We start from the raw sequence: 14,616 nt of genomic DNA, 5'->3' as shown, positions 1-14,616 counted from the left end.
CTTCTATCCCTCCCCCATCTCCCCTCTCCCTCCCCCATCTCTCTTCTCAATGATCTCCCCCAAGTTCATCTCTCTATGAACTACCCCAAGTCCATCTCCCCTCTCCATAATCTCCCCCAAGTCCATCCCCCCTCCACCATCCATTTTCCCCCCTTCACCCTAGTGAAGAAACAGCATGAGAGCTATCAAGTTATCCAGTTACAGGGTGAATCCTTCAGACCAATCTGAGATTTCTGTCAGCCTCATGCAGTTTTGTTTTTTTACTTTAATTATCAAAATCGCGAAGGATGGTGAGGATGGTTCAACTGAAGACTCCCAACCCTGAGGACCCCAAACCCTTTGCTTAGGCGTGACTGGAGCTGGAGCGAGGAGCAGCTCCTGCATGTTGTAGCCAACAGGAAGAGAGATGAGAGCAAAGCACACTGAAAAGCAGCATTGGCAGCCTAAATGGCCTCCATTGTACTGGAACCGAATCAGGGCTGCGTCTGGTTGAAAACCGTGCGGTTGGCCTGGGCTGTGAGAAAACTGGCGGCTGCAGGTCAGAACCAGGGGGAGGGACTGAGGAATTTGGGACACAAGTGGGGGGATGGGGGAGGGGAGAAGCTGCAAACTGGCTGGGGGAGGGAGACTGATGAGGGGAGAGGAGCCAGCAACAGGGGGAAAGGGAGTATGAGCCTGCTGAGCGGAAGATGCCATCGATACGTGCTGGTCAGCAGTGCCAGGGGAAGCATCTGCTGGCTCCCCTTCGGCCACTCAAGTGTGTCCTGGCGGAACTGGTGCATGGACTGCAGGTCGATGACATAGGGCACCAGCTGCAGGTCCACCTGGTCCAGCACCATGCTGCCCCGGGCATCCTCCTTCAACACGTTCTCGATGTGGTGGCACACGGCCGAGTAAGGTCGCCAGCGGCCATGCTCGTTGAGCCACTCTCACACCACCATGTGGGCCAGGTTCTGCGGGGGGAAGCCCAGGCCGCCGGCCAACATCAGAGCCGGTCGATACATATCAGCTCAGCACTTGCCACGGGCAAGATCCTCGCGCATCGGGGGGATCTTCAGCTGCCCCCCTCCCCGGGTCCCTCCTCTTTCACTTTCGCTGGGAGCAGCTGCTGCAGGTGGAGGGTGATCGTTGGCACAGTTCTTGGGCTTTTGCTGTGAGGGGGGGCAGACATGTTATTCCCCTCCCCCGCAATCCGCTCTTACTACCAAGGGGGGGATGATCAGAAATCAAACAGAAAATGGCCCGAAATGAAATGCATGCTTCTCTGGACCGTTCATTATTACTATTTTTAAACTTGCTATTACTTTTTAGCGTCCCTTTGCCGAAGTCCATGCTTCTGATGTAACTCCCGGTTTCGCAAAACCGGAAGTTACATTAGATGGAAGGATTCCAGCAGCAGAGGAAAAGTCCCTCTAGCAAGGGGGCCGACTTGATTTGGTGAGTTCGTTTTTTTGTAAAAACGAATCGATTCACCCAAAGTGAATCAGTGAATCGATTCAAATCTCGAAATGGGCAGCACTACTCCAGACTATCCTAACCAGCCTGTCACTGGAGCTTCAAAGCCTTCCCCAGTCTATCTTAAACCAACCAAATCACCAGACTGCCCAGTACTGGCTTTAGTTAATTTTATGCCATTTATTTTATAATTAGACATTCTCTGTGTTCATCCCATGCTTTTTTGAATTCCGTCACCGTTTTCATCTCCACCTCCTCCCTCGGGAGGGCATTCCAGGCATCCACCACCCTCTTCATGAAAAAGAATTTCCTAACATAAGAATTGCTGCTGCTGGGTCAGACCAGTGGTCCATCGTGCCCAGCAGTCCGCTCCTATGGCGTCCCTTAGGTCAAAGACCAGTGCCCTAACTAAGTCTAGCCTTACCTGCTTACGTTCTGGTTAAGCAGGAACTTGTCTAACTTTGCCTTGAATCCCTGGAGGGTGTTTTCCCCTATAACAGCCTCCGGAAGAGCATTCCAGTTTTCCACTACTCCCTGGATGAAGAAGAACTTCATTAGGTTTGTACAGAATCTATCCCCTTTTAACTTTAGAGAGTGCCTTATCATTCTCCCTACCTTGGAAAGGGTGAACAACCTGTCTTTATCTACTAAGCCTATTCCCTTCATTATCTTGAATGTTTCAGTCATGTCCCCTCTCAGTCTCCTCTTTTCAAGGGAGAAGAGGGCCAGTTTCTCTAATCTCTCACTGTACGGCAACTCCTCTAGCCCCTTAACCATTTTAGTCACTCTTCTCTGGACCCTTTTGAGTAGTATTTGTGTCCTATTCATGTATGGCGACCAGTGCTGGATGCAGTATTCCAGGTGGGGGTGGCCCGGTACAGCTACATGATAACCTCCGATCTGTTCATGATCCCCTTCTTATTCATTCCTAGCATTCTGTTTGCCCTTTTCACCACCGCCACACATTGAGCAGCCAGCTTCATCGACTTGTCAACTAGTATTCCCAAGTCTCTTTCCTGGGGGGTCTCTCTGAGTACTGCACCGGACATCCTGTATTCGTATATAAGATTTTTGTTACCGACATGCATTACCTTACACTTACCCACGTTAAACCTCATTTGCCATGTTGTGGCCCATTTCTCGAGCATGTTTGTCACGTTGCAGGTCTTTGCAAAACTTCTGTGTCTTCACTACTCTGAATAACTTTGTATCACCTGCAAATTTTATCACCTCGCTTGTCATACCAATTTCCAGGTCGTTTATAAATATGTTGAAGAGTACAGGTCCAAGCACCGAACCCTATGGCACTTCACTCGTGATTCTTTTCCAGTCCAAGTATTGTCCATTTACCCCCACTCTTAAGTCTGATACCCCACAACCTCAATTCATGCCCTCTAGTGTTACCATTTTCCTTTCTCTGGAAAAGATTTGTTTCTATATTAATATCTTTCCGTATTTGAATGTCTGTATCATATCTCCCCTGTCCTTCCTCTCCTCTAGAGTATACGTATTTAGGTCTTCCAATCTCTTCTTATATGTCTTTTGGCTCAAGCTCCATGACATTTTTGTTGCTTTTCTCTGTACTGCTTCAAGTCTTTTTACATCCTTAGTCAGATATGGCCTCCAAAACTGAACACAGTATTCCAGATGGGACTTCACCAACAACCTGTACAGGGGCATCAACAACTCCTTTCCTCTGCTGGTTATGCATCTTTCTGTACAGCCCAGCATCCTTCTGGCTTCAGCCACCACTTTGTCGCACTGTAATACATTAAAAAATCCTTTGAATGCTGTCAGAGGCCAGTCTATCGCATACGAAGCCCATTTGATTTTTATGAATAATAATAGGCAGGAGAGTATTACACTTTTTAGGAAATGTTTTAGCCAAGATTTTGGCATCAGTATTAATTAAAGAAATTAAGCCTGTAAGAGCCACAGTGAGCGATGTCTTTTCCAGGCTTAGAAAGGATTGTTATTGCTGCCTGAAACTATCTGGCATTACCACATTAAGAATCCTAGTCAAGACAGGTGCAAGCTGTGAGGCGAAAGTTTAATGAAACTCCGTGGGGAAGGGCATTTTTATTTATTAAAACATAATAAATATATTTTAGCTGCAGTTTTCCCAGCATTATCAAAGAAAATTTGTACTGCTAATTATTTATAAATCCTTTCTGCCTTTAGTGATGAGTCCTCAAAATGCAGACCTTGAAATTACATGGGCAATAATAAATATTAATGTTGCATCTTTACTATAATTGTTAACAAGTCAGTCAGTAGAAGGAACCTACAGAGCACTGTTCCCTCTAAGCTGAGCGGGAAACCTCCACCTTCAGTCTTGCCAGTGGGGAGTGCTGACAAGGCAAGCCTTGACAGACTCCAGGGAACCTTCTTCTCCCGAACAATTGAAAATACAATATTAAAACATCACTCTCTACTGGTAGGAATGAAGATGGAGGACACCCGCTCATCTTAGAGGAAACAGTGCTACTGAGTATCCAACAATCACAAATGTGGCGAGAAAAATTTCAAAATTAAGTAACAGCATATATAAAGAACACCTCAAGCTATACCTTTGCAAACAGTGAAGTTACAATTAGAGAATGACACGGTGGCGGTTACCCGTGGGTAACCCACCGAAACGGGGAATAAAAAATAGTGGCCTCTGCGGGGACGGGGACAAGGCCATTCACCGCCCCATGGAGCGGTGAATGGACTTGTCTCCGCAGTGAGGCAATCAAGGATCGCGCGGTCCCCACCCGGCCATCTCTCTCCCTCCACCTCACCTTTGAATTGAAGAGCACTGTTCCTCAACCGCCGGTCCACGCGGAAAAAAAAAACAAAAACCCTCTCCTTTTCCCCTGCTCTCAGTTGCAGCCGACAGGAAGTCTTTCCGACGTCAATTCTGATGTCGGAGAGGACATTCTGGGCCAGCCAATCGCTGCCTTGCTGGCCCAGAAAGTCCTCTCCGACTTCAGAATTGAGTCGGAAAGAAGACTTCCAGCTTTTTAGCAGCTTCAGCATGGCGGTAAGAGAAGGGGAAAAGGAGGGAGGCTTTTTTTTTGAACGGCAGGGAGGCAGCAGGCTGGCTTTGGCTAGGGAGGGAGAAAGGTAGACAGGCAGGCAGGCTTCGGGGGTGGGGGTGGGATAAAGTGTGGAAGGCAGTGAGAGGGACATGGGAAGGAGGCACTAGGGGCACTAAACACAGGAAGGGGCACTAAGGACATGGGAAGGAGGCACTGGGGGCACTAAAGACAGAAAGGGGCACTAAAGACATGGGAAGGAGGCACTGGGGGCACTAAAGACAGGAAGGGGCACTAAGGACATGGGAAGGAGGCACTGGGGCACTAAAGACATGGGAAGGAGGCACTGGGGGCACTAAAGACAGGAAGGGTCACTAAGGACATGGGAAGGAGGCACTGGGGGCCCTAAAGACATGGGAAGGAGGCACTGGGGGCACTAAAGAGACATGGGAAGGAGGCACCGGGGGCACTAAGGACATAGGAAGGAAAGAGGGAGGGAATAGAAAGGGACAATTCTTGGGTCTGAGTGCAGAAAGAAAGAAATGAAAGAAAGGATACACAGACAGAAGGAAACGCAACCAGAGACTCATGAAATTAATCACCAGACAGCAAAGGTAGGAAAAATGATTTTATTTTCAATTTAGTGATCAAAATGTGTCAGTTTTGAGAATTTATAACTGCTGTCTATATTTTGCACTATATTTGTCTATTTTTCTATAGTTACTGAGGTGACTGAGCTTGTGGAGATGGGGCGGAAAAAGGGTTTTAAAATTTTAGTCCTAGTAGTTTGCCGGTCCACAAAATAATTCTTTTATTTCTGCCGGTCCATGGGTGTAAAAAGGTTGAAAAACACTGATGTAGAGTATGCCGGCTTTCTTTTTCGCTCAGCCGCGCACGCCTGGCTGCTCGAGTTGATCAATCTTCTCCTCTCTTGCAACTTCTTGTTTCCGGTTGCGTCAGAGGAGAAGATTGATCAACTCGAGCAGCCGCGCGAAAAAGAAAGCCGGCATACTCTACAATACATCTAAAATGAGGTGGAGGAAGAGAGATGGCAGAGATGGCAATCGGTCGGGTGTCTGTTGTTTTTGTATCACTGCCTGCCTGCGCTCACATTCCAGATCCTCCTGCATTTTTAGTGTGCACAATTGACCTGATTCGAGCATTATGGGGACACGTCATTGCAAGGGAGGACAAGTCAATTGATTTATTTTATGTTCTGTTTTTACTACAGGGCAGAGGCACTGAAACAGATTCTCAGTGCAGTAGTAGTAGTGGCAGGACTCTCTTCTGTCTTCATGGTGTTTCGCAGTACTGAGGCTTATATGGATGCTGCGGGGACGGTGACGGGGCAGTGAAAGGGATGACGGTGACAGGGCGGTGAAGGGAACGGCGGTGACGGGGCGGTGCAGAGGATGGTGGGCCAGGGACGGTGCAGTGACGGGGACATATTTTTTTCCCCATGTCATTCTCTAGTTACAATCTTCATGCAGGATATAATCTTCAGAAGCCTCAATGATGACTAGTTTCACATGAGCCACTCTGCTTGTGATTCACCTAACTCTTCATAGGGTTCAAATGTTATTTTGTTAAATACTCATGAAACACACATTTTTGAAAAATCTTTCACAATAATCCATATCCAAAAAAGTACTTAGCTTGAGAAAGTGTGTCTCTTATTAGAGACTTGGGCCAGTATCTCCCAAGACAGCAGGCTCTTCCCCAGCACTATCTAAAATCTTATATACAATAGGTGATACGTGAAGTCTGCAACCTTTGCACCAGGCAGGCAAGTGAGTAGGCGATTATGTCCAGTCACCCAGCTATCTACATGCCTAATGATGAAATCACCAACTGCAACAGCTGTCCTATTCCTTCCATCCTAGACAGAAGTCCCCAGAGACACATCCTCGAAGTAAGAGGATATTGCAACTCCTGTGGGCAGGTCCTGACTATAGGAGTATGTCCTGCTTCACCAGGATGAGGCTATCCTTTAAGGGAGACCTCCCTCCTCCAAGGTGGCACATGGGCTGCCCAACTGGAGGTGGGACTTCGTTACAACATCCCTATAGGTATCCTCTATATACCTCTGTCTTTCTCTGCTACTCTAGCCTCAAGAGAACGGACTAGCTTTTTGCATTGAGCACACATAAATAACCTCTCACCAGCTGGGAGATAATCACTTAATCCCCCATTGCCCCAGGTACATTAGATAGATTGTGAGCCCACCAGGACAAATAAGGAAAAATGCTTAAGTACCTAAATATAAACCACTTAGACTATGGGCTCCTTTTACAAAGGTGCGCTAGCGTTTTAGCGCATGCAGGATATTACCATGCGCTACGCAGCTAGAACTAACGCCAGCTCAATGTTGGCGTTAAGGTCTTGCGCGCGGCAATGCAGCGCGTGCTAATTCTGCATGTTAAAGCCCTAAGACACCTTAGTAAAAGGAGACCTATATGTAGTATATAAATGCTAAAAAAAAGTAATTAAAAAAATACATGTGACATTCGGTGCAAAAGACTGCAATGCACACCTCTCATTGCTGGGCAGCTGTCTGTATCATGAGGTATTTAATTAAAACTAGGTACTAGGGATATTAGATTAAGATTAAAAAGCCTTAAGATTATATGGTATATTGTGTGATTTTGTTTGTTTACTTCTCAGCAAGTATAAAATCAAATTAAACCCCATAATAAAACTCTTCTCTTATTATCCTAATTAGGATAATTCACTAAAAATAAAGAGATGTTCTAGGGATGCTAGTTTCCCTTAATCCATGCTGAATATTAACCTCATAAATTTTATAAAAATTATTTTTTATAGGTGTTCCTGCTTCATTCCTCTGACCTATTTTTTTATAGCTTGTGTTGTTCTCATTGATTGAATATGCATATGAATTCACTTCTGTTATGGACATAAGTTATTTTATTATCCTTCCAGCTTCTTCTGTATTCCTAGATAAAACAAACATATGGATTATTATTTTTTTAAACAGATCACTAGAAATCAAGAAACACGATATAGAGTTTGATGTGACTTTATTAGAAGAAATTGAAAATCTTCAGGCTAATGAGATTATGTGGAATAATTTAACAGCAGAAAGTTTGCAAGCTATGTAAGTATTGAACATGACTTAAGCTTTTTGATGGTTTAGCAATTTTATATTGAGATCAATCTTGTGCACTTTACCTATGAAGAAAGAAAAAATATTCTTATATTATTTTCATTTAGTGCTTCTACTTTTCCATTTTTATGTAAAGAATTATTTATGTATTGATAAAATTAAAATAATATAATTACATTGTAAATGCTTATTATATTACATTACATTAGAGATTTCTATTCCGCCATTACCTTGCGGTTCAAGGCGGATTACAAAAAGAGTTATAGATGGAGGGTTACAAAGTAAGATCACATGTCATTTCTAAGAGTTGATCAGGTAGTATCAGTGAGTTAGGGAGAAGATGGGAAGAAGGAAGGTACTAAGCCTTTTTCAGGAATTTTTTGTGGTATTAAGCCTTTTTCAGGGATTTCTTGAAGAGTATAGTTTTTATTTCCTTTCTGAACATCTTGTAGTCTGGGGTTGTTATCAGTAGATTGGCGATTTGATTTATCTAATTTTGCTGCTTGAGTGGCTAGTAGGTCATCGTATAGTTTTTTCCGTTTTACTTCATTGATTGGGGGGGTGAATGGGGTGTGTGTTTTTCTATGTCTGGTTGAGGTAGTTTGGAAGAGGCGGTTGTTCATGTAAGTTGGGCTGTTTCCGATTATAGTTTTAAATAGTATACAGTAAAATTTAAATAGTATTCTTTCTTGGATTGGAAGCTAGTGTGAGTTGATGTATGCCTCTGTAATGTGGTTGTGTTTCCTCAATGAGTAGACGAGTCTCAGAGCTGTATTTTGAATTGTTTGTAATTGTTTAATCATTGTTGCAGGGGAGGTAGAGGATGTTGCAGTAGTCCAGTAGGCTTAGGATTAGGTATACATGTTCAGGGCCTCCAGTCTCTCCTCATACGTCTTCTGGCGCAAACCTATCATTTTCGTTGCCTTTTCGACTACTTCAAGCCTTTTTGTGTCCTTGGCCAGATACGGTCTCCAAAACTGAACACAATACTCCAAGTGGGGCATCACCAACGACCTGTACAGGGGCATCAACACCTTCATTCTTCTACTGGTTAAGCCTCTCTTTATACAGCCCAGCATCCTTCTGGCAGCAGCCACCGCCTTGTCGCACTGTTTTTTTGCCTTTAGATCTTCGGACACTATCACCCCAAGGTCCCTCTCTCCATCCGTGCATATCAGCCTCTCCCCTCCCAGCATATACAGCTCCTTCCGATTATTAATCCCCAAATGCATTACTCTACATTTCTTAGCATTGAATTTTAGTTGACAGATTTTAGACCATTCCTTTAACTTTTATAGATCCTTTTTCATGTTTTCCATTCCCTCCTTGATATCTACTCTGTTACAAATCTTGGTATCATCTGCAAAAAGGCAAACTTTTCCTTCTAACCCTTCAGCAGTATCACTCACAAACATATTGAAAAGGATCGGCCCCAGCACCGAACCCTGAGGGACTCCACTGCGCGACTTCCATTAACCACCACTCTCTGGCGTCTGTCCGTCAACTAGTTTCTAATCCGGTTCTCCATTTTGGGTCCTAACTTCAGCCCTTCAAGTTTGTTCAAGAGCCTCCTATGAGGAACCGTGTCAAAGGCTTTGCTGAGATCTAAGTAAATTACATCTAGCATATGTCTTTGATCCAGTTCTCTGGTCACCCAATCAAAAAATTCAATCAGGTTCATTTGGCATGATTTACCTTTAGTAAAGCCATCTTGCCTCGGATCCTGTAACCCATTAGATTCACCTCCCTTCCTAGTGAGGGTGGTGTGATGCTCAAGAACATGCAAGACCGCCGGGTGGATGTGATTCTCAGGAGGCTTTTTGAGGTAGCAGCTTTAGGCATAAAGGCTGCTTTGGCAACGTCCTTTGTCATACGTACTTGTCTGTCTAATCTACACATACTGGAGAGTGAAGCTGTGGAGCCCCCTCTTCAGCTGCTTGTGGCTGGAGGGAATTATGTTGCTGACGTCTTATATGACCTTATGCGGGTCCTGTCTCAGCATATTCAATTTCTGCTTGCAAAATGCTCTGGATTCAAAAATGGGCTGGTGATTCCACCTCCAAAGCTACTCTAGCTAGGCTTCCCTTTAAAGGACAGTTGTTTGGCAAGAGCCTGGACAATCTCATGAATTCGGTTTTGGACTGTTGCCCTAAGACCCTGCCTGATAGCAGACTCCGGTCCTCTAGAGGTTCAGGGTGCTCTAATTTTCGTGGCTTCTGGTGTTCCTGCCCATATTCCAGTGCCACATCTCAAAACATTTCACAGGGCTATAGGCAGCAGTTCCTGGTTCCAGGCATGCCCAGCCTTCTGCCTCCTGTTCACCTTCCTCTGCCAAAAAGGCACAAGGGATCCCCCCTCTTCAGATTTAGGGCAGACTTTCAGCATTCCTGCAGGTCTGGGAACACATTACATCTGACCAGTGGGTTCTGGACATTATTCGATCAGGCTAGAAGCTGGAATTTGCCTGGCCTCTGATGGATTGGTTCATGGACTCTCCTGCGGGGTGTCCAGATAAAGTGGTCAGAGTGCAAGCCACTGTACAAAGATTTCTGGATATTCAGGCCAATAGAACCTATGCCGCCCAACTTCTCGGACTCGGGCAGATACTACATATACTTCATCATGGCAAAGAAAGGCTCTGATGATTGGAGGCCAAATCTGAATCTTATGCATGTGAACGAGGCTCTCAGGATTCCGTGCTTTCGTATGGTGACAGAAAGGTCTGTCATAGCAGCAGTAGCACTAGGAGAGTTCCTTGCCTCTCTGAATCTCACAGAGGCTTACTTGTGTATCCTGATTTTTCCAGCTCACCGCAAATTTCTGCGCTTTCAGGTCTTAGAAAATCATTACTAATTCTTGACTGCCGTTTGGCCTTGCGATGGCTCCTTGGGTCTTCACTAAGGTGATGGTGGTTGTGCAGCTCACTTGAGGATAATGGGTTTACAGGTGCACCCGTACATGGTCATCTGGCTGATCAGAGCCCCCTCGTTTGCTGAGAGTCAGCGCACTGTGGATCAGGTGATCTAGATACTAGAGGAACTCGGGTGGATTATGAATTACAGAAAGAGCAGTTTGTTACCCATTCAATCCCTGGAGTACCTTGGTGCTCTGTTCGTCATGGCAGCAGGCCATGTCTATCTTCTAGAGGCACACAGACAGAAGCTGTTGCTCAGATTTCTTCTTTTCTGGGCATGGTAACTTCATCGCATAGGACTACCTTCAGGTTCTGGCCTCCTTAAGAACAAAAGAATAGCCTTACTGGGTCAGACCAATGATACATCAAGCCCAGTAGCCCGTTCTCACGGTGGCCAATCCAGTTCACTAGTACCTAGCCAAACCCCAAGGAGTAGCAATATTCCATGCTACCGATATAGGGCAAGCAGTGGTCTTACTGGATGTAGTGGATGAGGGCCACATGTATCCTCTCCAGCATGCGTTATTCTCCTGCTGGGCTCCGCACAAGGATGCATTACAGACCTCTGTTATTTGGACTCTGGAGGCCAGAGCCAGCTTGAATTGGTGGCTCCTTCCACATTTTCTTTCCATAGGTATGCCACTACAGATTGCTTCCTGGATCATTGTGATGACAGATGCCAGCCTTTAGAACTGGGGAGCTCATTGCAATCATCGTACCATTCAGGGGTGTTGGTCACCTTCTGAGACGAAATGGTCGATCAACCAGTTGGAGCTGAGGGTCATTCATTTGGCTCTAGTGCAATTGCAGAAGACTCTGGAGGGCCAAGCAGTCAGGGTCTTCTCCAACAACGCGACATTGGTGGCTTATGTCCATCGCTAAGGAGATATAAAGAGTGCATCTCTGGAAGCCTGTCTACTCTTTCTCTGGGTAGAGCATCACCTCCAGGCACTCTCAGCAGCGCATGTGTCAGGAGTCAACAATGTTCAAGCAGACTTTCTCAGCAGACAGACTCTGGATTTGGGCGAGTGGTTGCTGTCCTCTGCGGCATTCCAAGCCATTATACGGCGCTGAGATCGGCTTCACTTGAACCTTAAGGCCATGTTACAAGAAAGGAAGGCAGATTGCTTCTTCAGTCGAAAAGCTGAGCCAGGAAGCGAGGGACTCGATGCTCTAGTTCAGCTGTGGCCACAAAGAGTTATTCTATATGTCTTTCCTCCCTGGCCTATGATCGGCCAAGTCGTTCAGCAGATTACGGTCCATTAGGGATGGGTCATTCTGGTGGTTCCGGACTGGCCTTGCAGACCATGGTACGCAGATCTTATGCATCTGCATTGGGGTCACATCCTGCGGTTCTGCGCTCATCCGGACATTCTTATGCAGGGTCTAGTCTGCATGGAGGAACCTGATTGCTTTGCTCTTATGGCTCTTATGGTGACAAAATTAACTGGAAACAAAAAATGAAAAACTACAAAAATCTGATCATAGAAAAGCGAATAACATACTACGCACAAAAAATAGGGACACCCAAAACAAACAGCAAAGAACTATTCAAGTTGGTAAACAGACTAATAGACACCACCCAAATCATGCTACAGAATAATGAATGTACACCCTCGGCAGAAACTCTTGCCATGTTTTTTAAAAACAAAATCTTAGATGTAAGAACGACAATACCTTCACCCTCACCCAACTTCGATTTCCAATCAGAACCCCACGAAAAAGAAACAAGAGTAGACATGCTCTGGAACCATTTTGAACCTCCAAACTGGCACCAATTCCTAACCCTATACAACAAATATACCAAATCAAACTGCCTACTAGACGTATGTCCTTCCAAGACCATGACAGCAGGTACACTAGATTTTGAAAAGGATCTTTGTAACTGGATAGCAACCACTCTCGCTGAAGGAACATTCCACGAGGAAATGGGACACATACTAATCACACCCATTCCAAAAGACCAAAAAAACTCACTAGCCCTAAAAACCAACTATAGACCGATAGCAAGCATCCCCTTATTCACTAAGCTGCTCGAAGGACTAATCAATTTGGAGCTAGTAGACTATCTAGACAAATTTAATATCCTCAGTGAACACCAATCGGGATTCAGAAAAGGTTTTAGCACTGAGACAGTCCTGGCCTCAATCCTCAATCACCTATACAGCTTATTCAGCAAAGGAACAAGTGCTCTGATTTTACAACTAGACTTCAGCAGCACTTTCGATTTGGTTGACCACAAATTAATGCTACACTGCCTAGACAGAATAGGAATTATGGGAAGAGTAAGAAACTGGCTACAGGGTTTCCTAAAAAAGAGATCTTACCGGGTGATTAGTGGAGGCACGTATTCAAACACCTGGAAAAACCCCTCGGGAGTATCTCAAGGTTCACCGCTGTCACCTACTCTATTCAACATCTACATATCATCCCTAGGACACTTCCTAAAAAAGCTAAACCTAATCCACTACATATATGCAGATGACATTTCCATTTTAATCCCAGTAAACAGCATAACAAATAAACTTCAAGCTGAAACTAAACACAGAAAAAACAAAAGTCCTTCCTTGCAAGCCCAACAGACAAAATTATCAATACAACGTTACATATAAAAGATCATGCATACCCGATTACTAAAACAATAAAAATATTGGGAGTCACACTAGACACACACTTGACAATGGTGGAACACATGAACATAGTAGTAAAAAAATGTTTCCTGACACTGGAAATTAAGGTCCATCAAAAAATATTTCGACCCTCTATCATTTAGACTACTAGTGCAATCACTAGTGCTTTCAACACTGGACTACTGCAATATTGTTTATATGGGTATACCCAAAAAAACTAAAGGAAACTTAGGATTGTCCAAAACACAGCGGTCCTCTTGATATTTGGATTAAAAAAGAGTGACCATGTTAGCCCCTACTACAGACTGCTTCACTGGCTGCCAATGGAGGCACGAATAATATTCAAGTTCTCTTGCATATGTTTCAAGCTGGTTTGGGGACTAGCTCCTACATACCTGCTTCCTCACTTCACTCTATACAGTCTTACGAGACAAATCAGAAACAGCAACCTATTTGCATACCCAAGCATTACCGGCTGCAAATACAAAACCTTCCTGGATAGAACTTTTATGTACCAAGCTAACAAACAACAACACTGGATAGACAGCTACATAAATGGAGCAAGACTGACATATAATGCTTTTAGAAAAGCCATAAAAACTGCCTTATTCAACAGAATTGTCACCTAAAAAAGTATCTACACCTAACGCTACATATGTCCACTCCTGCTTTCAAATCTGAAATGTCTAACATTATATTCTGCTGCCTTTTTAAGACTCTGTTTGCTGTATTTTCACTGCCTTTTGTAAGATTCCATATGCGGTATCTCTCTGCCTTTTTGTAAGACTCTATATGCTCTTGTAAGATTCTATACGCTGTATCCCAGACCTTTTGTAAGATTCTATATGCTTTTTGTAAGTTTCTATATACTATATCCCGGACTTCAACACATTGTAACTCGCTGATTGTCCAGCTCTCTTCGGTGTGAACCGCCTAGAAGTCTCACGACTATGGCGGTATAGAAGAATAAAGTTATTATTATTAGTGTGCGCCAAGGTTATTCTGATGTAGTCATTGTTACTCTGCTCAAGTCTAAGAAGTCAACTACTGTGTCTGCCCACATTAAGGCATGGAAGACTTTCCAACATCGGTGCGACTAGGAGAAGGTAGAGCTGTATACAGCTCCCATTTTGGTGGTTCTCGCCTTCCTCCAAATGGGTCTTGATAAAGGCCTTACTGTAGCATCGCTTCAGGTCCAAGTTGCTGAGTTCTCTTGTTCTTCCTCGCTTGCGTCTCATCCTGACATTGCCAGATTTCTGAAGGGTGCTCTTCATATTAGAAATCCTCTCAAGCTACTGTTAACTTCTTGGGACCTGAACTAAGTTCTGTCTGGCCTTACCAAGGCTCCTTTTGAGCCTCTATGACACACTTTCCTCTTGGACTTGATGCTCAAGACTATTTTTCTGGCTGTCGTTACTGCCGCGCGACAAGTCTCGGAACTCCAGGCTCTTTCTTGTTGAGAGCCTTTCCTGC

At 44.6% G+C, this 14,616-nt stretch overlaps 1 protein-coding gene across 2 annotated transcripts in view; it reads left to right on the top strand.

Moving 5' to 3' along the window:
* The window catches only part of FER (FER tyrosine kinase), a 304,375-nt gene that overhangs the window by 82,472 nt on the left and 207,287 nt on the right, over nucleotides 1–14,616 (top strand). For both annotated transcript variants that reach the window (XM_033929145.1, XM_033929146.1), the window contains exon 8: nucleotides 7,471–7,590. In XM_033929145.1, the coding sequence (XP_033785036.1) occupies nucleotides 7,471–7,590 (120 nt within the window). The remainder of the gene's footprint in view (nucleotides 1–7,470; nucleotides 7,591–14,616) is intronic.

This window comes from Geotrypetes seraphini, chromosome 1 (assembly GCF_902459505.1).
Source record: "Geotrypetes seraphini chromosome 1, aGeoSer1.1, whole genome shotgun sequence".
Classification (NCBI taxonomy): domain Eukaryota; kingdom Metazoa; phylum Chordata; class Amphibia; order Gymnophiona; family Dermophiidae; genus Geotrypetes; species Geotrypetes seraphini.
Note: the sequence above shows the minus strand (reverse complement) of the source record. Positions and strands in the feature narration are given on the sequence as shown.